At 38.3% G+C, this 21824-nt stretch overlaps 1 protein-coding gene across 4 annotated transcripts; it reads left to right on the top strand.

Annotated features, from left to right (window-relative positions):
- Window positions 1–1842: 1842 nt before the first annotated feature.
- Window positions 1843–19993, top strand: ppp1r21 (protein phosphatase 1, regulatory subunit 21). 4 transcript variants are annotated; one of them, XR_012595222.1, is made up of 22 exons: window positions 1843–2437; window positions 4530–4598; window positions 5351–5497; window positions 6492–6593; window positions 6684–6848; window positions 6942–7000; window positions 7222–7316; window positions 7559–7611; window positions 8948–9097; window positions 9229–9330; window positions 9433–9521; window positions 9797–9933; window positions 10261–10353; window positions 11453–11580; window positions 12182–12331; window positions 13213–13305; window positions 14112–14366; window positions 14777–14812; window positions 15405–15521; window positions 16162–16260; window positions 16349–16686; window positions 17142–19448. XR_012595222.1 is itself a non-coding variant. In XM_074646302.1 (22 exons), the coding sequence occupies exons 1-22, from the start codon at window positions 2378–2380 to the stop codon at window positions 17906–17908; spliced, it is 2358 nt and encodes a 785-aa protein (XP_074502403.1). In that variant the 5' UTR covers window positions 1843–2377; the 3' UTR covers window positions 17909–19993. The 4 variants fall into 4 exon arrangements, 2 of the variants coding, with proteins under 2 accessions (XP_074502403.1, XP_074502404.1); XR_012595223.1 differs by having other exon boundaries at window positions 17175–18064; XM_074646302.1 differs by having other exon boundaries at window positions 16349–16477; window positions 17879–19993.
- The last annotated feature ends 1831 nt before the right edge of the window (window positions 19994–21824 follow it).

Here is a 21824-nt window from a genome sequence, read left to right on the forward strand (position 1 = left end):
TGTATGCATTTAAGATCAGGGATAGCAGCAGAGGAAATGTTTCTCTTTCGTACAAAACAAATCTCTCTTTTTGTGAATATTTTTACAAATTTAACATCTTATAAAATAAGAATTCCACAGTTATAGTTTCTTTAAAGAAATAGTCATACTATGTGGTGAAAATATAAAGAGATTATTATGGATTAGGTGAAATTAATCTTGTAGGATTTGAGCAGTGATGGCTGCATTAGCAACATGTCATTTCACTTCTAGTCTAAACGAGGTCATGTGCGTTTTAAAGGGGAAATCACCCAGACTATTTTACACAGTGCTACAACAACCCGCGTGTGATTTCTGACCTTGTTTTTGTTAATGCAACCCACACCTCACTCAAACTCAGCAGTAAATGATTTAGCAGTGACATCACAGCACTTAATTGTAAATGGCATTAGTTATAGATAAAGGGTGAGGAAAGGATGTTATAATAATAGTATCTCTATTTTCTGTCATACTAATATCATATTCAGACATTCCTATATTCACCTGTACAAACAAATGTACAAATGGGTACAATATATTACAGTATATTTTATAGTATAGTATATCACCAGTGTAATGTCACAAAGTGTACCCTTTTTTCTTAATTTTTTTTCTCTTTAATCTGTCAAAATAATTAATATCATATTCATACCTTCCTATATAATCACCTGTAGAGATGAGTACAATATATTACAGTATATTTTAGAGTGTTAAACTACTTTATTAGCCTACAACTAAGTATTACAAGTCAAGGTACATAAGTTATCAAGTATAAAAAATATAAAAGTACTCATGATGAAGAATTGTCCCCTTCAGAGTGTCATACTATTTTATATAATTTGGAATATTATTATTGATTAACTAATGCAATATATATATATATATATATATATATATATGGAAAGTGTCTCTAAGTCATTGTTTTTACCAGTGTTCACTCTATTTCCTTTAAAAATGCCACTTAAATCAAATCAACCAATAGAACGAGCAGGTGTTTACTGCTATTCATGAAGTCTAATAATGCCCAAGTTGACAAAAAAATCATATATATATATATATATATATATATATAACATTAGTTTATTAATCATATATATGTATATATATTACATTAGTTATTATATATTAATTAATCAATAATAATATTCCAAATTACATAATTATATAAAACAGTATGACACTCTGAAGGGGACAATTCTTCATCATGAGTACTTTTATATTTTTTATACTTGATAACTTATGTACTTTGACTTGTAATACTTAGTTGTAGGCTAATAAAGTAGTTTAATACTCTGAAATATACTGTAATATATTGTATTCATCTCTACGGGTGATTATAGAAAGGTCTGAATATGATATTAATTATTTTGACAGATTAAAGAGAAAAAAAATTAAGAAAAAAGGGTACACTTTGTGACATTACACTGGTGATATACTATACTATAAAATATACTGTAATATATTGTATTCATCTCTACGGGTGATTATAGAAAGGTCTGAATATGATATTAATTATTATGACAGATTAAAAAAATAATAATAATATATATATATATTTTTTTCTTTAATATATATATATTTTTTCTTTATTATATACATATTTTTTCTTTAATATATATATATATTTTTTTTCTTTAATATATATATATATATACTTTTTTTCTTTAATATATATATATATATATATATATATAAATGTCTATCTATCCATCTATCTATCTATCTATCTATCTATCTATCTATCTATCTATCTATCTATCTATCTATAGAGACCTTCCACCACTAGAGGGCAGCCTGTTTACACCAGCTCATCTCTTCTCTGCTGTCTGACCTCTGACCTCTGAGTCTTGTGTCTGTGCTCATTCGAGGAAGGCTTTTTGCTGGTTAGAGAAATGAAAGTATTCCTCACAGATGAATGGACTGTCATGTCTGTGTGACTACCTTAGCAGCAGCAGCTCCATCCCCACCACTCTGTACCACGGCAGCTGTCACGTGACAACATGATGATGACCTACATGTGTTGCTCTGTGTCGGGATTTGTTGTGCTACAGAGCTAGTTAGCCTGTCAGCTAGTCTCAGCTAGCACCGCTAATAGTGCTGATAATATCCGGCTTTAGAAAACTCAGAGGACCACGTCTTTCTGCGGGACTCATGACTGTCTCTCTGTGACAATGTTTTCACGGTTAGTTTTACCACGCCGCTCTGAAGTACTTAGTAATAACAGTGAGCTAGCTGTCCGGAGCTAGCCAGGTTAGCTCATTTTACATTTTAAGAAGCTAACTGCACAGCTAGCCGGGCTACTAGCGAGGACAGTTTGTTTTCCAGCATCAACCCGACGGGGATAACGTTTCCAGCGACAATGGCTAACGTTACAGACCTGCAGACCAAATACAGCAAGCTGGCACAGGAGTACTCCAAGGTAATGCTTATGTTCCTATTCAATGTTAATGGAGTAAAGCTAGTTGTCATAGGTATTGATCAGGCTGTCATTGGCCACCTGCTAATACTGGATCAATATGCATCTGTAATCAATGACAAACTACCCTAAACATGTTTACTCATATGTGATACTGGACTTCACTGGAGTGGTTTCTATAGTTGAGGCTGACCATGCAGACCTCTTTAGTCAGTGCAAAGAGATGCACTCACAACTGGGAGTTTATTACACATAATCTATCTATCTATCTATCTATCTATCTATCTATCTGTCTATCTGTCTGTCTGTCTGTCTGTCTGTCTGTCTATCTATCTATCTATCTATCTATCTATCTATCTATCTATCTATCTATCTATCTATCTATCTATCTATCTATCTATCTATCTATCTATCTATCTATCTATCTATCCATCTATCTACCTTCACTGGAGTGGTTTCCATAGTTGAGGCTGACCATGCAGACCTCTTTAGTCAGTGCAAAGAGATGCACTCAAAACTGGGAGTTTATGACACATAATCTATCTATCTATCTATCTATCTATCTATCTATCTATCTATCTATCTATCTATCTATCTTCACTGGAGTGGTTTCCATAGTTAAGGGCTGACCATGCAGACCTCTTTAGTCAATGCAAAGAGATGCACTCACAACTGGGAGTTTATTACACTTATTACACTGAAACTAATGCACTCTAGTTAATGCCCTGCAATAAATCCTACCCTCATGAAGGTTATATTGTTTTATCAACAACTACATGAAATTTAGAAATATATCCTCCTCACAAACACTAACCATACACTTCCACGCAACACACACACACACACGCAACACACACACACACACTTATCTTTTTTGATACATTTACTGTATTGTTATTATTATATATATCTTGTCCTAATTGTTTGTTATCACTATTATGTAGTCATATTATTTCTTTATATTAATCTTGTCTCTAGGTGGAGGCTTCAGATAAGCCCAGTGTTTTTTTTTTTGCCTCTTCCTGCACTGTATATTATTCTTTTTTTTTTTGTTATGTTGTATAGTCTTAAATTGTGCAAAACAAATAAACAAAATGACTATTTTGAAAGATGTAGCACTAGTTTGTGGTGCAGTTGAATTCCTTAGACTGAAACATGTGTTGTTATTATTAGAAACACCTTATAATACAATACAATTCAACAGCCCTCACAAACTACATCCACCCAAAATGACAATCAACATGACTCACTGAAAGATGAAAACTGTCATGAAGGTAGGGTTTAATTTAATGCAGAAGGTAGAGTAATACATATATTGTTATTTCTAGTTAAAGGGAGAGGAAAGGGTGTTATCATAAGTGTCTATTTTCTGTCATACTCATGTCATGTTCAGACCTTCCTATAATCATGTGTACATACAAATGTACAAATAGGTACTATTTATATATATATATATATATATATATATATATATATGATATTGTATTATAGCACAAGACCAGATATTTCATTGGATTGTGATTATTATGGCGTGTTTTTACCTTGAATGTTGTCAGCACACTACAATATGTGCTACATTTTGACATATTAGGCAACTAAAAATCACTCTGTGTTAATAACATTTTTAAAGGTTGCTTTGTTAACAAGTGACAGTAAAGCCTGTGAGTCTCTCGTGAGCTGTTTGTGCCCTTTGTTTCTGTGTCAGCTGACAGCACGGGGAGTGTGTGCTGTTTCCTGTTCGACTCTGCACTCCCTGTTAGCCAAGCACCATATCCTGCTCAGGAAGTGCTGACTATGTATTTGTCACACATAACTGCCGTTATGTTTGTGTTTAAAGGCCAGTAGCCGTTCAACAAAGAGCACTGAGTATTAATTGTTTTGGTGACTCTTCATGTTTTGCATAATAGGATAAAAAAAAAAGCTGCAAACACACACAAGCAAATGACTGAGATTTAAAGACAAATGTGTTTTCAGCTTAAGATGCTGCACTTATACAACATTATTATTTATTTTAAAACTGCCTTTGCATCTCAATCCTGACCACTGATAACATTTTATATCGAATTTATGTCTTGTCCTCTGTACGTTTTCACAGCTCCGTGCCCAGAACCAGGTGCTGAAGAAGGCTGTTGTGGATGAACAGGCCAACTCTGCCTCATTTAAGGTAAAGCGACATGTAAAACAGAAATAATAATTATGATCCACAGATGTTGTATATAAAATTATTACACAGCTTTGTTGAATACTTGATTCAGATTGGTCGATTATAGCGTTCTACGGTCTGTTATTTATTTATAGCAGACTGTTGCTATGTATAACTGACCGTTGCTATGGACGCAGTTCTGATCTCGGTGTCTTGAGGACTTTTTTTGTGTCAATTAGTTGATTTCTTAAGTTAAGTAGCCGTGTAACAAGCGGGATAATGTACAACAAGCCAGTCATTGTTGTGAAATATTATTTCACAACAGTGACTGGCTCACTGTACATTATCCCTTACTTGTACTCCAGATACAGGCTAAATAATTAAGCCCCAACTTTATTTATTTGGAGATTCCAGATTATATCATAAACTGTAATCCTATCCATATATGAATAAATACATCATCAGGTTGCCAGGCTAATCATAAGGCCTAATGGAGAAGTATAATAAAGAAATATATTCTCATATTTGCTAAACAAATCCAGACAGTCACCTAATCTTACTAGCACTCATTGCAATGTTGCTATTAGTTATGCTGGAGTTGCACAATGTCAGCTCGACCATATTTGCCCATAAGTTTCTTTTTTTCTGCAACAGTGCATAGAGTGACGTCATCGTGATTTTGAGGTAGTGATTTGCTGCGATGTGCTGATTGGTGAGAAGACATGCACACCAAGTTTATGCCCGACATGTTGTTTTTTCATCATCGTCATCAGGAGCAGCTAAAGCAGAGGGACCAGAGCCTGAGGAAGCAGGAGCAGGAGATGGACAGTCTCAGCTTCAGGAACCAACAGCTGGCCAAGAGGGTGGAGCTGCTTCAAGAGGAGCTCGCTGTTAGTGAAGCCAAGGGCAAAAAGGGGAAGGTGATCACGAGGGGAAATAAGGGAGAGGCCACACAGTTGGGTAGAGGGAACAGTCATAGATAGGGAGGTCACGAGAACCGATAATTCAGTACCAAGTCGATGCCAACATTTAAAAAAAGTGACGGTACTCTTTCTCTACAGTACCGAAGGTACCGTACGATGCCTGTAACGGTCATTGGTAGGGATGTGACAGTGAGGAAAATGTTCCCCCCGGTTAATAAACTTGTGACATCACCGGTGTTGCCGATTACACCGGACATTTTACAAGAAAAGATGACGGTCAATATGTGCAGAGCGCTGACTCTGATCTTTACTGTCGGGCGGCGGTGTGTCTGGCATCTCCGGTAGCGCTTTTGCTGCGGGGGTCTACCTGGCTTGCTGCTCCGTGCACACCGGCTGTGACAGCTCCATCCACGGCGATTACCTCATTAACGTTATGGTTCCTTTATAGCATTGGGATTAAACGTGAAATATTGCATATAGGTACGTTTGCTCTTCGCTTAGACAATAAATCCTCTGCTCCTACTCCTGCTACTCTGAGTTGACAGACCAGATGCGTTCACGGTCAGTATGTAGTGTCCATCGTCTGACCATCGATTGATAACATGCTGCTGATACGGCAAAATTAACAAAATGGGTCAATTCTTTTTATTTATTACTTAAAGGCTACATGCCTCTGTTTTTTGTAATATTCAAATGTTTTTAATAATAGAGTATGTGTTGAATTACAGTACAGGGGATTTATTGTTGTTTTTATTTTTTTTCCCGTGGTTTCGAATTGGTATCGAGAATCGTGGAAATTCACTGGTATTGGTATCGAGTAATAGATTTCTGGTATCGTGACATCCCTAGTAATAGAATGAATCTGATTGCAAAAACATTAATTTTAAGAGTGATTATGAAATTTGCAAACTCAATAATTATTATGATTAAACAGTAATGTTTGTAAAAGATCATGATTAACAGCCCCTATTTGTATCTCTACCTCCTCCAGACTAAAGCAGACTCTCCCTCACAGCACGGTCTGGAGACCCAGAGTGTTTTTGATGAGGACCTACAGAAAAAGATAGAAGAAAATGAGCGCCTTCATATCCAAGTAAGCAGCTGACAGTGTTCTGTATATACAGTTAACATACCGGTGAGGCCATGCATGTGACGGCTCTGTTTTCTGCTGTACACGCATTAGTTCTATGAGGCAGATGAGCAGCACAGGAGGCAGGAGGCCACGCTGACGACACGACTACAGGAGCTGGAAAAAGACTCTGAGCAGCACCACGCCGTTGTGGATGGACTCACCACCAAGTACATGGAAACAATTGAGCGGTTGCAGAGTGACAAGGCACGTTTAGAGGTGAGGATGAACAGGAGGAGGATGAAGTACATTATGTAATTGTAAGTTTTTGATAAAGTTTATTCAAATGTATGTATTTTTCCCTTCTGATAGGTGAAAGCACAGACTCTGGAGAGGGAAGCCAAAGAGTGCAGATTGCGAACAGAAGAGTGGTACATCATCCTTTTTATTTACGGTTTCAGAATGATTTAATCCACCAACGTGGTGTTAATAAACCAAAAGGGTGATTTGCATATAGAAAGTACGTATACATACTGTCTGTAGTACAGCATAGTTCAGGTAGACTCCACTGGAGTTGTTAAACTGGATTGTGATTTTTTTGTTGTTGACATAAACCTTGAGGATATAAATTTTTTTTGCTTTGTTTCTGCAGTCAGCAGCAGTTGAGGCGGTCCCAGTCAGAGCTGAACAGACAGGTGAAACAGAGCAGCAGTGTTATCCAGGAGAAAGTGCCCTTCAATGACACCAGTGAGTATCTGGCACTGAGCTGCTCGGACAAAAAACGATCCGCTACAGAACACACATCTATTTGAGAACATTTATGTCTTTGTCGCCATAACACCGTTCTGTCCAGGAGTAAATAGAGTAATGCTACACTGAGCTGTAATATTGCACGCAAGGAGGCAGGAGGCTAAACCACTTAAGCTATGGTTCAGTGCAGGGACTGAGGAGCTGCTCTGGTTTAACTATCTGTCTCTCCTACCCTGCAGAATGTGGTGACTACAACAGCCTAAACGTGCCACCACACAATCGAAGGCACCAGGTGAGTGATACAACAAACCCAGTTTTAAAATGGGTTCATAGAGCACATGCATTTCATTGGTTTAAAGAGAATACTTGTCATTTATTTACTGTTGTCAAAAATTATATTTCCCCTAGCAATTATTACATTTATTCTTTTTTGTTTGCACAATGCAGTTTCTCAAACCCACAGTTTTACAAAACATGTACATATTTTACCAATACCTAATGATTCTGACAATAATGCTCAACTATTCTCAAACTTATCTATTGACAGAAACAATTCAGCAAACTCCGCAATAGTTGAAGATAGTGTGGCAACTACAGATTATTTTCATGTCGAGTAATCTGCCCATTATTTCATTTGATTAATCAAGTGGTCAATCAAATATCAAGTAATAGTTTAAGGTGTCTTCATGCCTTGTTTTGCCAGACCAACAGTCTAAAACCCAAAGACACTCAAATTACTATACTATACTATCACTTAAGACCAGTGTTGGGAATGTAATAGGTTACAGATTACTAGTTACCCTGTTAAAATGTATTAAGCAATGTGTTGATGTTGACACAGCTTTTTAATCGCTGGTGAAAAAAAAGCGCGCACGAGAGAGAGAGAGAGGGAGGGAGAGAGAGAGAGAGAGAGCGGGCCAAAGAGGGGCTAAGAGGGGCTGAATCAATGATATAAGATTTTACCGGTGACTCAAAAAATATTAAAAACAATCACTACGGGCTCTGAATGGAAATGAACCTCTTGAGTCCATAATGTGTCACTAGAAGCCTTTCAGTTCAACAACTGGTGAGTGGAGAGTCCGTCGGGGTGCTGCACACCCCCGTAGTCCCGCCGTGGGTCCAGCCCAGAAAGGCAGCGAGGCGAGCCGAGCTCACCGCCGGCGTCATGTCGCCGCTAATCCACTAATTAATCGATCGCAAAGCAACAGAATAAATGTTATATTCTATATATAAGCTTTTTACCAAAAATAATTATTCTTTGTGATCGCTATCATATTGATTAGTAACTGTAATTTAATTAAATTTTTTTTTTCTCAGTAACCATAATGGATTACAATTAGAATTATTTTGTATTTTAATTTCTTAATGCCGTTACATGTTACCAGCTACTCCCCAACACTGCTTAAGACAAAGTAACGTAGCAAATCCACACAATTTAGAAGCTGGAACTTGAAAAAGTTTGATATTTTTGTTTAAAATTAGTTGTCAAAAGAGTTGCAGATTAATTTTCTTTTGATTTATTTATCAATTAATCACCCACTGTAATTGTTTGTCTGGATTTGTTCATCCAGCTGAATTTCTTCAGAGACGGGACTGAAACATTGAGTGTGTTCTCTGTGTGGTTTTAGCTTAAAGCCCGGGACGTGGCAGGTCAGGCCCTAGGCTTCATTCAGGACCTGGTGGCTGCTCTGTTGAACTTCCACTCCTACACAGAACAGAGAGTGCACATCTATCCCCTGGACTCCTCCATCGAGCCCATCTCCCCTCTTAACCAGAAGGTGAGGCCGCCGTACACAAGAAATACACACTGCCTATCATATAACAAATGCACTTTAAAGTCAACTATAAAAGACAGTAGCAGTGGCTTTACATATTAAATATTCTAAATGCATGACTCCTCTCTACCTAGTTTTCTCAGTATCTACATGAGAATGCAGCCTATGTGCGCCCCCTGGAGGACGGCTTCCTGCAGTTACACCAAAGCATCACAGAGGACACCGTCACAGTACTGGTGAGTCGTTTTTGGACAGGGACATTGTGTGGGCCAGTTCATAATGCTGCTTGCTTATAGCCAACCACCTATTGTGTCTTTTTGTTTTATCTTGAATTAAAGGAGACTGTGGTCAAGCTGAAGAACTTTGCTGATAATTTCTCCTCATACACCCACTTTCTGCAAAAGATTCTTCCCTACCAGCTGAAAAGGTCAGCGCTGTGTGTGTGTGTGTGTGTGTGTGTGTGTGTGTGTGTGTGTGTGTGTGTGTGTGTGTGTGTGTGTGTGTGTGTGTGTGTGTGTGTGTGTGTGTGTGTGTGTGTGTGTGTGTGTGTGTGTGTGTGTGTGTGTGTGTGTGTGTGTGTGTGTGTGTGTGTGTGTGTGTGTGTGTGTGTGTGTGTGTGTGTGTGTGTGTGTGTGTGTGTGTGTGTGTGTGTGTGAGAAATATAGTGGAGGAGGCTGTATTGATCTTTCCCTCTCTTTTCAGCCTGGAAGAAGAGTGCAACGCACCTCTTTGTACCGCTGCCCTTATTGTGAAAAACCAGGAGTTGCAGACTGACATGAAGAGAGTAACTGCTGTGTTTGAGAAACTGCAGAGCTACATTAAACTTTTGGCCTTACCCAGTAGGTTAACATATAAAATACATACCACATGTCACAGATTAGTTCATGCAGCTGAGTTGTTTTAGAGATTAGTTTAATTAAAACATTGTGTTTCTGGGGTTTTAGTTTCAGCACCTGATGAATATTTAATATCTTTCTGATTAAAATTTCTGTCTATTATCCCAGTGAGAATTGGATTAGAAAAGTAGCATTACAAATGAATGTGAAGAATCATTGTTTTTTTTCTTTCAAGTATTTTAAAGTAGCTTGTTTTTAATGGAACGAACGGGTGCTGCTGTGAAGTAATACGATATGCGTGTTTGACAAATGTGTGCAAATGTGTCTCAGGTGTTCGGCAGGATGCCATGCCACAGAGCAGCACCTCAGCTGTCTTCACCCAGCTGGCCGCCTGCCTGCACAGTCTTCACGATGCCATTAAAGGTGAGCAGCACCGTGTGAGCCATTCTTTAACCAGAGCCATTCACAACCTGAGCGCGACGCGGTAACGTAACCACCTAGCTGCTGTTGCCATTCATAACAGTCAGACTCATTTTTCTGTTTTCGTGACAATACCCACAGCACCAGTCTTTGAAGTGTAAATATCCAGAGGCTTCAGTGTAGCATCTATCACGCTGAGATGTGAAATGGAAATATGATTTAGTGCCCTCTTGCAGAGAAGAGTCACTTATGTGTACAGCTGACACATTTAGCTGAGTGGAAATGTGTTAATGTAATGAGTACCTTTGTCTTTGTTCTTGTGGGGGACAGTGATTGTGGTCAAATGTACACTAAAAACATGCACTTTTACAATATGAGATATGATCTGTAACAAGAGGTGGGACCAAGTCTTTGCAGTCAAGTCCCAGGTCCAAGACTTTGAGTTTCGAGTCCTAAACAAGTCAAAATGCACTCTTCACCTAATGTAATACCATTTGCGTCTCCGGCTGTAATTTTTCAACCCGCACGTTTTGCATACTGCAATTAATTTTTTGTTGACCACCACGTAGTTTTTAACGCGAACGAAATCCTCTTTGGCATATTTTTTTTCCAAATGGTGCTCAGTAACTTAACGTTATTTCTTCGTGGTTCTCTCCTGCAACTTGATGGGATGCTGTCGGATTGGTTCAAACAAAGTGCTGATTCAGGAAATGAAGGGAAATTAATTGATCCTTGTCACCCTTTTTAAATAACTTTTTAATCTTTGGGCTTGGGGGAAGTTATCAAGTATTTTCAAGTCAAAAAGGATCAAGTCAAAGTGAAGTCACGAATCATTGGTGTTGAAGTCCAAATTGAGTGGCGAGTCTTTGTTTTTTATTTTGTCAAATCATGTCATGTCATGTCAGGTCATGTGACTTGAGTCCACAGCTCTGTCTGTTACACATCATTTACACACCAATCAGTAAGGGAGCGTCACATAACGGCTGCCTTCTGATCTCAAAAGATGATAAATATGTTGTTTGTGAAGCTGAAGAAGGGACTCCTAGCCAACAGATGCTGTAAATGCTTCTCCTGCTCTTCTGTTTCCTCCCCGTGTATGCAGAGATGTCAAAGCACTACAACCAGAAGGCCAGCTTGGAGAAGGAGCTCCCCACCATCACCCAGAAGCTCTGCACCACCACAGAGTGCCTGCTCGGATCATTGGGCTGTCTGACCAGCAGCACCGGCAAGGTACGGCCAACAGGGGGCAGGCAGCAGCCAGGTTTATTTTCCCTGAATCGTGCGTTTCGCTGTGATGCATGAAAGCTTAATTGTAAGTAGCAGTGAGATTTCACTGCAACTGGATCACCTTGGCAATTTTGCCACCTCATAATGACGGGACTCAGGTGGGCAGCGGCTAAATGTTCAAAGATACTGTCCAACTCGCAGTGTGTACAGCTGCTCCCCCAGTCAGACTAAAGGGGATAAATGATTTTCTCTTTGTGAATCAAGTGAAGCGTTGGCTGAGGTGTGTCTGCTGATGTCCGATGGGATTTGCAGCGCTGAATAAAACACGCTGGCTTACGATGTGTGGAGTGATCCGCATTTTGAGAGTGATCATCTCTGCAGGCAAAAAGCTTAATTGCTCAGACGTTTATCATCCTGGACACTTGGTGGTGTAATCATCTCTCTGCTGTAAACACACTGGTTAATTTGAGGCTAAACAGAATGCTGAGTATCTGCATTGAGATGTGTGGGCATAATTAGCGTTTCTTTAGCTAAGGAGGCTGCGAAGATCTCTCTTATTTTAATGATACGTGTTTATGTTTTATGTGTCACTGTTTTGTTGCAGATTGCCACTTTCTTCAGCAACAACTTGGACTTCTTCACATCATCAGGCTACAGTCCGAGAGGCAGCACAGTAGCTCTTAACCCGTTGCAAGCAGAGAGTATGTTGGCCAACAAAAAGAAGGCAGCTGCCTATATCCATGCTATCAAAAAGGTCAGTATAACGTATGCTTAAATCTGCTGATTATTCCCAGGTCTTGGCTCGTGACAAAATGTGACCGAGCCTTTGCAGTGAAAGCCCCTCTTTTAAATCGCCTTTGTGAATATTTCATATGTCTCATCTGGTTTTATCTCTCCACTTTTACTATTTTATGCTTTTAGCTACTTTTATCCATATTTGATTGCCCCTGTATTTTATGACTCAATCTCTTGTCTTTACTTTGCTTTTTATTCTTTATTTTTTCTTTTTCTTTTCTATTGAAAGGACTTTAAAAAGGGAACTACGCCCATTTTCAAAATTCATACATGTTATTCCTATGGTCTAGGACAGTCCAAATATATTAGTAAACATGAACAACTCTCTCCCAAATCCAAAAACTAGAGTGCTGAAACTCAAACGTGTGATGTCATCGGGTATAAAGTGTGGAACTGCTCCATAGACAATGAATAGGAAAAGTTGTTATAGATGACCCTGAAAGCACCCAGAGGAACGTTTTGAGTATATGGGAACATTTTCTGTTTCACAACTGAGGACACTACGATAGAATAAAGCTCATTTGGGTATAAAAAAATCAGACAAACAAAATCTGTCTCCCATTCATTGTCTATGGAGCAGCTCCAGACGTTATACCCTATGACATCACAAGTTTGAGACTGACTTCTCTGGTTTCTGGCTTTGAGAGAGAGCAGCTCATGTTCACACTTGAACTTTATTAGGCCATGGAAATTACATGTTGGAATTCTTAGTTTAGGTGGTGTTCCCCTTTTAAGAATAGTGCTATACAATTAAAGTTCATTATAAATATGAAATGCATGTTGTTTTTGTTAATAAATTACCATTTTCCTACAATACTTCTTGTTTTGTTTCTCATTCAGGCCAGGCCGCAGTCTGTCCCATACAGAGAAGCCCTGTCAAACCGACGCATACTCACCAGCTCCACTGAGAGCAGAGAAGGTCTCACTCAGCAGGTATGACGCTCAGCTCAAAAACTCCATTTCTGTTGGTTTAGAATTGATTAATTTAAAGATTTTTACTTATCATTTTTTCAAAGAGACACTCAGTGTGACAATGTGGACCATGTAGGAGTCAGCCAGGTTTGGTTGCCCTGAAGGCATTGGTACAATATAACATAGAAGTAAAGTCCAAAGTGACTCCACATGCAATTATGTTTGTTGTGGCTGCAGAACATCATCAGTAGTTTCTGAGAAAATACAGGGAGATATGGAAAAGTTGGTCATAAAAAAAGTGCAGAAATCTCAGTCTTAAAATGATAAAAGACATTCTTGTGATATTTGAAATGTGTTGCAGACGGTCGCTCTTTAGGGAGAGGGTGTGAGGAAGACTTGGCCAGTGAGCCTCTGCATATTCTGCCCTGAGCAAGTTCAAAGGGCCTGCTTTCTTTTAAATGTGTCCTTTGGGTCCATACAAACCTGCTTCAATTTGTCACTTCAGCACCAAGTTTACTACTACAAGTACAAAGTCTTAAAAGGAATTCATAAAGATAGAGCTTATTGGGCTTTTGAGTCTCCGGGTCTTTGGAAGGAACAATCTAAAGACCTCAGGACCTCATCTTCTTTTATTGGTTGGATTAAAAAAATGTGTTTTTAAAAAAATCTCTACCCAAAGATTGTATTATTACAAACTGCTTAGTTATATAGTTTCCCCATTTCTTCCTAAATATTGCCGCCCTTTAACTTTAACTCCTCCTAACCTTTGCAAAACCCTCTTCCCCGCGAGCTCACTGTCCTCTCGTCTCCCCGTTGGCCTCTTGCAGGTGCAGCAGAGCCAGGAGAAGATTGCTCGGCTGGAGCAGGAGAAGGAGCACTGGCTCCTGGAGGCCCAGCTGGGGAAGGTGCGGTTGGAAAAGGAGAACCAGCGCATTGCAGACCTGGAAGCGCAGCTCGCAGCAGCTCTAGGGGGAAGTCCAGACTCACATTTAGCCGCAGCCGGCACACTCGCAGAGAGCCTTGAGGAAGCAGAGACAGAGGAGAAGGATGCGGAGAAAGAGACTACGCTGTGCACCAGCCTGGTACAGTTACTCAACTGGCTGCTATACTTATTAGTTCTCACTTGTAGAGGACATTTTCTGCCCATGGCACCGGTATCTGATTTGCTTCAACAAAGGGATTATTATCGTTCTTTTCTTGTAGCGCCCACGCTAAGCAAGTTTTTGCTTAATGAAACTCAGACTGCCAATGTGCTGAATTGGCGGAATGGAAGAATACTGTTGTTTATGCATTCACTGCAGAGTTCACAGTGCAGTCACAATCCAAAGCAGTTGACTCACTAGTCTCTGCACTACTTGTGTATTAGCTTTTGTTGTTATTGTCTCTTGCATGGCTAGTTTGTCCTAACAGTGCTGGAGGCCTGTCTGTGCTTTAAGTGGATTTTATAACATTATAACAACTGATATGTTTCTCTCTTTTGTCTCGTCACCAGGTTGGCATGTTGTGCACAACACCTACCATTGAACATGTGAGTTGTCAGAACACTTAAAAGCTAAAGTTGGTAACTTTGAGCAAATATGATAAAAAAAAGAAGTTATTTTTATAAAACGGTCACTATATCCTTACAGTAGTGCATGAGACAGATAATCCTGTTGTTGTTTCCTCCGTGTCCTCTGGTGCTCATAATGGCATTTGCAAGATTTCACAGATCGGAGGAAAACAACCAATCAGAGGGTTAGGGTCAATCACTGCTCGCGAAACTCTTGAACTCTGATCAAACTGTTAAACTAGGCGCCGCTTTTCAAATATGAATCAACAGGATAAAATTATTTAGTGATGACATTTTGGCCAGACATGGATGTAAACTGCAGCTTGACTGGTTGGCGGAGGCATACAACCGTGTTATCTGTCTCATGCATTACTGTCAGGATATAGTGACAGTTGTATAAAAATAACTTATATCATATTTACTCAAAGTGACCGACTACAGCTCTAATGAAGTAACACATTTAAATAAAGAGTTCCTACATTAAAAAAAAGTTTTAAAAAGTATTTAAAATCATACTTCCCAGAAGCGAAAAACAATCTTATCTAGCTGGATGTTGTGTCTGTGTTTGCAGGTGGGAGACGAGCAGTCCAGGGAGCAGCTGATTAAGACTCACTACATGGCCAGAGTGGGAGAGCTCACCACCCAGCTCCAGATTTCAGACAGCAAAGCTGTGCACTTCCACTCTGAGGTGAAACCCAAACTAAGCTGCTTCCTACAGCAAAAGAAGTGACCTTTTCATCGCACGCAGACTCTCTAACATTGCATGTCATCTGGGAAGAAATACGGAAACTCTTCCAACCTCCACTTAACGCCCAAATACATTTAGTGCACTTGACCTGCTCCCTCACGTGTACTATTTTTATCTTCTTCTTTAATTTGAGAACAGAGAGCAGAGAAACTGAACCAGAAGTTAACTTGTTTCTCTGTTCTTTCCTTTTTGTGCTTGTGAAAATCTTCCATTATTACCAAGTGTTTCCTTTTACTGAGAAGCTGACACCTTTTTATTTTTAGTATTACGCCGAGGCTTGGTCTGAATGTAGATACTTCTCTAAGTGACATGCGGTCGCATTGTGATTAACTGGCGCGTCTGTCATCCACATTTTGTATCGTAGCAACAGGAACGCACTTGATCTCGAGGCAGTGTCTCAGGTATTAAACTGTCACTTTGCATTTACCTTTGGCGCTGTCCTCAAATATACCCATTACTCAAAGAAATATCTCTATCTATCTTTATTGCAGCTTTGGAAAAAGTTCTGTAAAGTACGCTAGACATGCGTTAAACCTGTCAGGGGACGGCAGTTGTTTACTTTCCTTTTTCCCTTTTCTAGTGTCGAGCTTTGGCCAAGAGATTAGCCATTGCGGAAAAATCACGGGAGACTCTGAGCGAGGAGGTCAAACTGGCTAATCAGAACATCACACGCTTGCAGGTAAAACGCAGTCCTGTCTAAGTATAGACATCAGCCTCCTCCCAGCTCAGAAGACATTCACACTGTAACTGTGGTGTCTCTCTTACAGGACGAGCTGGCTACAACAAAGAGGAGCTACGAAGACCAGCTCAGCATGATGAGCGACCACCTGTGTAGTATGAATGAGACTTTGAGCAAGCAGAGAGAGGAAATCGACACGCTCAAACTGGGCAGCAAGGTACAACACATGTCTGCTTTTTTTCCTTTTTAATCCAAGCTCTTGTCAAAATCGTTGCCTTTCAAAATGTGGCTTTGCTCTCAGGTTTGTTTTCTTTTCTTTTCTTTTCTTTTTTTGACTTTTAACACATTTTCTATTAACATTAGACATGACTCATCAATAATGACTTCTTTTTATATATTTTTTTTCTTCTTTCTTTTATTTTGTCAGTGGGACTTAATACAAACAGGTGACACACTATACAGACAAGAGTGTAACACAAAATATACAGACAATAACAAAAGATGTGTTAGTGGGAGTATTGTAAGTGTTTGTGTGCGTGTATGAAAGTGTGTTGTGTAAGTGTGTCATATATCCATATGTGAATAACTGTGACCAGAGTCATGTGCAGGTATGTCCAAGAAGAAGAAGGGGAAAGAGGAGCTGGAGAGAGAAATAAGTAAATAAATAAATGTTAATTGGGATAATGTTGGTAAGTAATTCAATAACTACATTATTATTATTATTATTATTATTATTATTATTATTATTATTATTATTATTATTATTAATAATTATTATAATAATTATAATGAAAATGAAAATATAAAAGTAAATAGTAATAATATTAGAAAAAAACAAATAAATAAAAATATGGTAATGTGATAGTGTTAAGTAAGTTCAGTAACTACATAAATAATAATAATAATAATAATAGTAAGGAAAATATAAAAGTAAATAGTAATAATATTAGAAAAAAAAACAAATAAATAAAAATACAGCAATTGTGATAAAGTTGATAAGTAAGTTCAATAACTACAACAATAATAATAATGTAGGTTTGTTTCAGGTTTGTTTTCAGCTGCCTCATGCTGTCAGTCTCCATATAAATAAGTGTAAAAGCTCTATTGTTAAAGAGGAGTGATAAAACGAAATCCAGCGGCTTCAGGGAGTGTGAAGGATCATTTCAGGTTTGGCAGTGAAATGTGACGTTGTAAAGTTTCTGTCAGTTACGAGGTGAACCGCGAGGTCATCGGCGGTGTAGTGGTTGCCGCCAGGCCTGATGGGAAAAGCACCTGCTGGAGCCATCTGAAGAAATCGTTAAGTCAGAGCTGCAGGAATGGAGAGGCCCGTTTTTTAAGCGTGCATGTTCCTGCTTGTGTGCACACAGATGGCTGCATGTTGGGAAGCTGCAGGACTGAACATGTTTGTGAGTCAAAGGTGGTGATTTTCTCTGGAAGGCCAGAGACCAGCCTCAGCATGTTTTTAGATTTTGAAACGGAATGCAAAAAACAAATCTGAATCTTTCGCAACTTGCTGCACTTAAACGCAACACGGTACTTAAAATGTTTTACCAATCCTGGATTCATTTTTATGTAGAACTGAGCTTTTATTTTCTGTTATTTTCTTGTTTCCTTTTAGGGAAATGCCAAAAAGAATAAAGGTCGCTAGAGCTGCCCTCTGAACTCTGGCTCCATTTTGGCATCACAAATGGCACCGTGAGAGAAGATCTGGTGTGTGGAGCCTCCCAGCAGCGTCCTGGTACCAACACTTCTACTGTCACCGAACCACGGGAGGGCCTCAGATTCCTCCACTGTCTGGCAGTGGCAGTACAAAATGAACTTGTATGGAGGCTTGAACAATGTTTGACTGAAGAAGCTTCTTTTTTTCCCTTTTCCTTGTCACAGCACCAGTTATAACACAACACGATTTTGCTACAAATGCTTTCTGAAACTGTACCGGAAGCTGCTGCTTGACCTTTTGGCCAAAGCAGGGTGGGAGAGAAACAGCTTTTCCCCCAAAAGGGGACAGAGGAAGTTAAACAGCGAGAACAGTTTGAAACTGCTTTACTGAAGTCAAGACTTGAAGACCAAACCCTGTTGATCAGCGTGTGTACTTTTCCTGCTTTTAACGTACGCGTAAGGGAGAATGAAACTGCTTTTCTTATCTGTGCGAGCAGGCGTACAGAGTAAATGTTGGTGTGGCTGTATGTGTGCAGAGTGTCGTCTCATCGTGCGACTGTGGCACCAGGCTTTACATCATGTGAGTATTGTTTTACACTTTTTAGATCAAATTTGAGATTATTTGCGCAAGTGGTTCCCAAGGGCCTGTGTGTCTAAATACAAGCATAACACACCCTTACAACAACACATGCATCTATCACAAGCTTCTGTAAAGAAGGGCTTTAAAACCTTGAATGAACAACTAACAAAGACACTTGAATTCATTCCTCATTTTGGGAAATTTTCCGTCGTGTGGGAGTGGAGAAATGACGAGAAGAAATGTCTGCCTTGAAGCACTGCGTTTACTGCGTTTACTTAGATGAAAAGGGTAGGACGGACAAGTCGGAGCTCGTGAAATGGTGTCAGTCTGTCTCTGAAGTTACTCTGTAACAATAGTCGTTTTTATCACCAAAGTACGTGTGGATGTGCACAACGGTCTCTAAATTCATGTTGTAATATGTATGGAGAAAAAAGGGTTATTGTGAATATACACTCATTTGAAATCATGATATAATTGTACTGTATAATTTCTTAAAAAAAAAATATATATATATATATATACACAAAGGCATTTATTCAGAGGTTACACATTTTTATTTTACACAAAATTTGGGAAAATCTTTTTCTCCTGTGAGGCTAGATTACTTGGAAGTGTTATAGAGGGGTTGGGCCATACTGTAGCTGGTGCTTAGAAAAACCTGAATCATGAGTCATGGCGGGAGTGCAGTTTAAGTTTACGGTAAAAACAGACCCTCTTTGGCCTGTAGTGACATGAGCAAAAAGAAAGAAAAGCCCAGCAGTGGTTATGAGCAGTTCATTCAAACCTTCTTTTGCCAGTCGACACCTGCCAGCAAACCTTTTGTCCATAAAGATTTGCCAACACACCTGGAACTGATAAAAAAAAAATACTTGTATTCTCACAATGTAACCTGTTCAAAAGCACATATAAATATGTGAAACAAAATAAAAAAGCGTGTTCAACATTGAAATGCTTCTGACCTAACTTTTCGTGCCGCATTTCTGGGAGTTGGAGGAGATTTTAAATTGCCTGTAATTTAAAAAAACAAAACAGCCGGTTACACACCCTAACCACTGGGAAATGAGGCAACACCGCTGAACTGGACACATGAGAACTGGAAGATTACTGTTTGATGCCGTCACTTTGTTTGGGAAGGAAAAACATGTTGTGTCATTTTGGTTGAATTTATGAGGCTTTCGAGTACTCTTGGTACACTATTTCAGAGGTCAAAGTAGTCATAACCAACACTTATTTATGCATTCAAGAGCTTTTGACCAGGTAATAATGATAAAATGGTGGTTTGGTTTTCATTTTTGTAATTCAAGAAGCACAGGGGCTGCAGAATTAATATAAGAGCATAATACATTAAGAGACATGTGGTGGTAGAAAAGTAATATCCTGCTTGAAATGGTGTATTGTTATATACTTCTCAAGGAAGGCAAAATGATGACAGGACAGAGTTTGAAGTGTTTTTTTATAAGTAACGTAAATCAACATAATAAAAGGACAAAGATGTGGTTCTTGTACAACCCCTTTTATTCCTCATGAACATACTTTTTGATTTTAAATTTTTTTTTTTACACTAAACACACACACAAGCAGGAAACACCCAGTATCCTTATAAAAATAACATAAAAGTGCAAGCGCAAAGCTGCCAGACGACAGCAATATTGGCAAAACAGCGTAAAGAGTGAGAGAAAAGAAACAACAAAAACAACAACAGCCTCGTGAACATACTTAATATTTTATTGTAACCCCCTCTTGTAGGTTCTAACTGTGATTCACCTTTAATTCAAGTCTATCCTTTTTCTGAATCTGTAAAATTGCAACACTGCCATCAGGCTTAACTTGTAATTAGCTGCTATACATAATAACAATAATAATAATAATAATCTTTATTTGAATAGCATCTTTCTAAACATAGTTTCAAAGTGCTTGCACAGATACAATGAAATACAGACAAAATAAAAACAACAATAAAAGAACAAAACATAAAGACCAAATAATGAGAAAAACTAAAAACCCATAACCATTGGTATCAAAACAATTAGTTATTACACATATGCCAAAAGAGGACAATATAAGGTGTGTGGAAAAGGTGCACCAACCGGGGGCACATGGGGGGCATGCATGCAATTTGTAACATGTAATGTTTATAGTTATATGTCCAGCTTTTGACCAGTAATAATGATAAAATGGTGGTTTGGTTTTAAATGTTGTAATTCAAGAAGGACAGAAGCTGCAGAATTAATATAAGAGCATAATACATTAAGAGACGTGTGGTGGTAGAAAAGTAATATCCTGCTTGAAATGGTGTATTGTTATATACTTCTCAAGTAAGGCAAAAATGATGACAGGACAGAGCTTAAGTAGTTTATATATATATATATATATATATATATATATATATATATATATATATTCCTCATGAACGTACTTTTTGATTTTTTGATTTTCAACTTTTTCTTTTACAATAAACACACACACAAGCATGAAACACCCAGTACCCTTATACAAAATAACATAAAAGTGCAAGCGCAAAGCTGCCAGACGACAGCAATATTGTCAAAACAGGGTTAAAAGAGTGAGAGAAAAGAAACAAAAACAACAACAGCCTCATGAACATACTTAATATTTTATTTGTAGGTTCTAACTGTGAGTCACCTTTAATTCAAGTCCATCCTTTGCTGAATCTGTAGATTTACAACATTGCCATCAGGCTTAACTTGTAATTAGATGCTATACATGGGGGCATGCACGCACTTTGTAACATGTCATGTTTATAGATAGATAGATAGATAGTAACTTTATTAATCCCGAGGGAAATTCAAGTTTCCAGCATCACAGTTCCATAGTGCTCATGTTAGTAAAATGGCAGTAAAAAGTTAGTAGTACAAAGTACAAAAAAAATATACCAAATAAAAATACAAGGAGATGAAGAAAACTGTTAAAAGTGAATATAGTGCAGGGTAAAAGCTGTGATACACGACTTTTAAAAAAGTGAATATAGTGCAGAAGAGACTGTTAAAAATGAGTATAGTGCAGAAGAGACTGTTAAAAGTGAATATAGTGCAGAAGAGACTGTTAAAAATGAGTATAGTGCAGAAGAGACTGTTAAAAATGAATATAGTGCAGAAGAGACTGTTAAAATGAATATAGTGTAGAAGAGACTGTTAAAATGAATATAGTGCAGAAGAGACTGTTAAAAATGAATATAGTGCAGAAGAGACTGTTAAAATGAATATAGTGCAGAAGAGACTGTTAAAAATGAGTATAGTGCAGAAGAGACTGTTAAAAATGAATATAGTGTAGAAGAGACTGTTAAAAATGAGTATAGTGCATTATT

Source organism: Sebastes fasciatus, chromosome 9, assembly GCF_043250625.1.
Source record: "Sebastes fasciatus isolate fSebFas1 chromosome 9, fSebFas1.pri, whole genome shotgun sequence".
NCBI classification, from domain to species: domain Eukaryota; kingdom Metazoa; phylum Chordata; class Actinopteri; order Perciformes; family Sebastidae; genus Sebastes; species Sebastes fasciatus.

Excerpts from the sequence above, each read along its gene's own strand:
- ppp1r21 (XM_074646302.1), top strand. The coding sequence starts at position 2,378 with ATGGCTAACGTTACAGACCTGCAGACCAAATACAGCAAGCTGGCACAG. Across the intron at positions 6,849-6,941 it reads GTGACAAGGCACGTTTAGAG|GTGAAAGCACAGACTCTGGA; the intron begins GTGAGGATGAAC and ends CCCTTCTGATAG. Across the intron at positions 15,522-16,161 it reads CTGTGCACTTCCACTCTGAG|TGTCGAGCTTTGGCCAAGAG; the intron begins GTGAAACCCAAA and ends TCCCTTTTCTAG.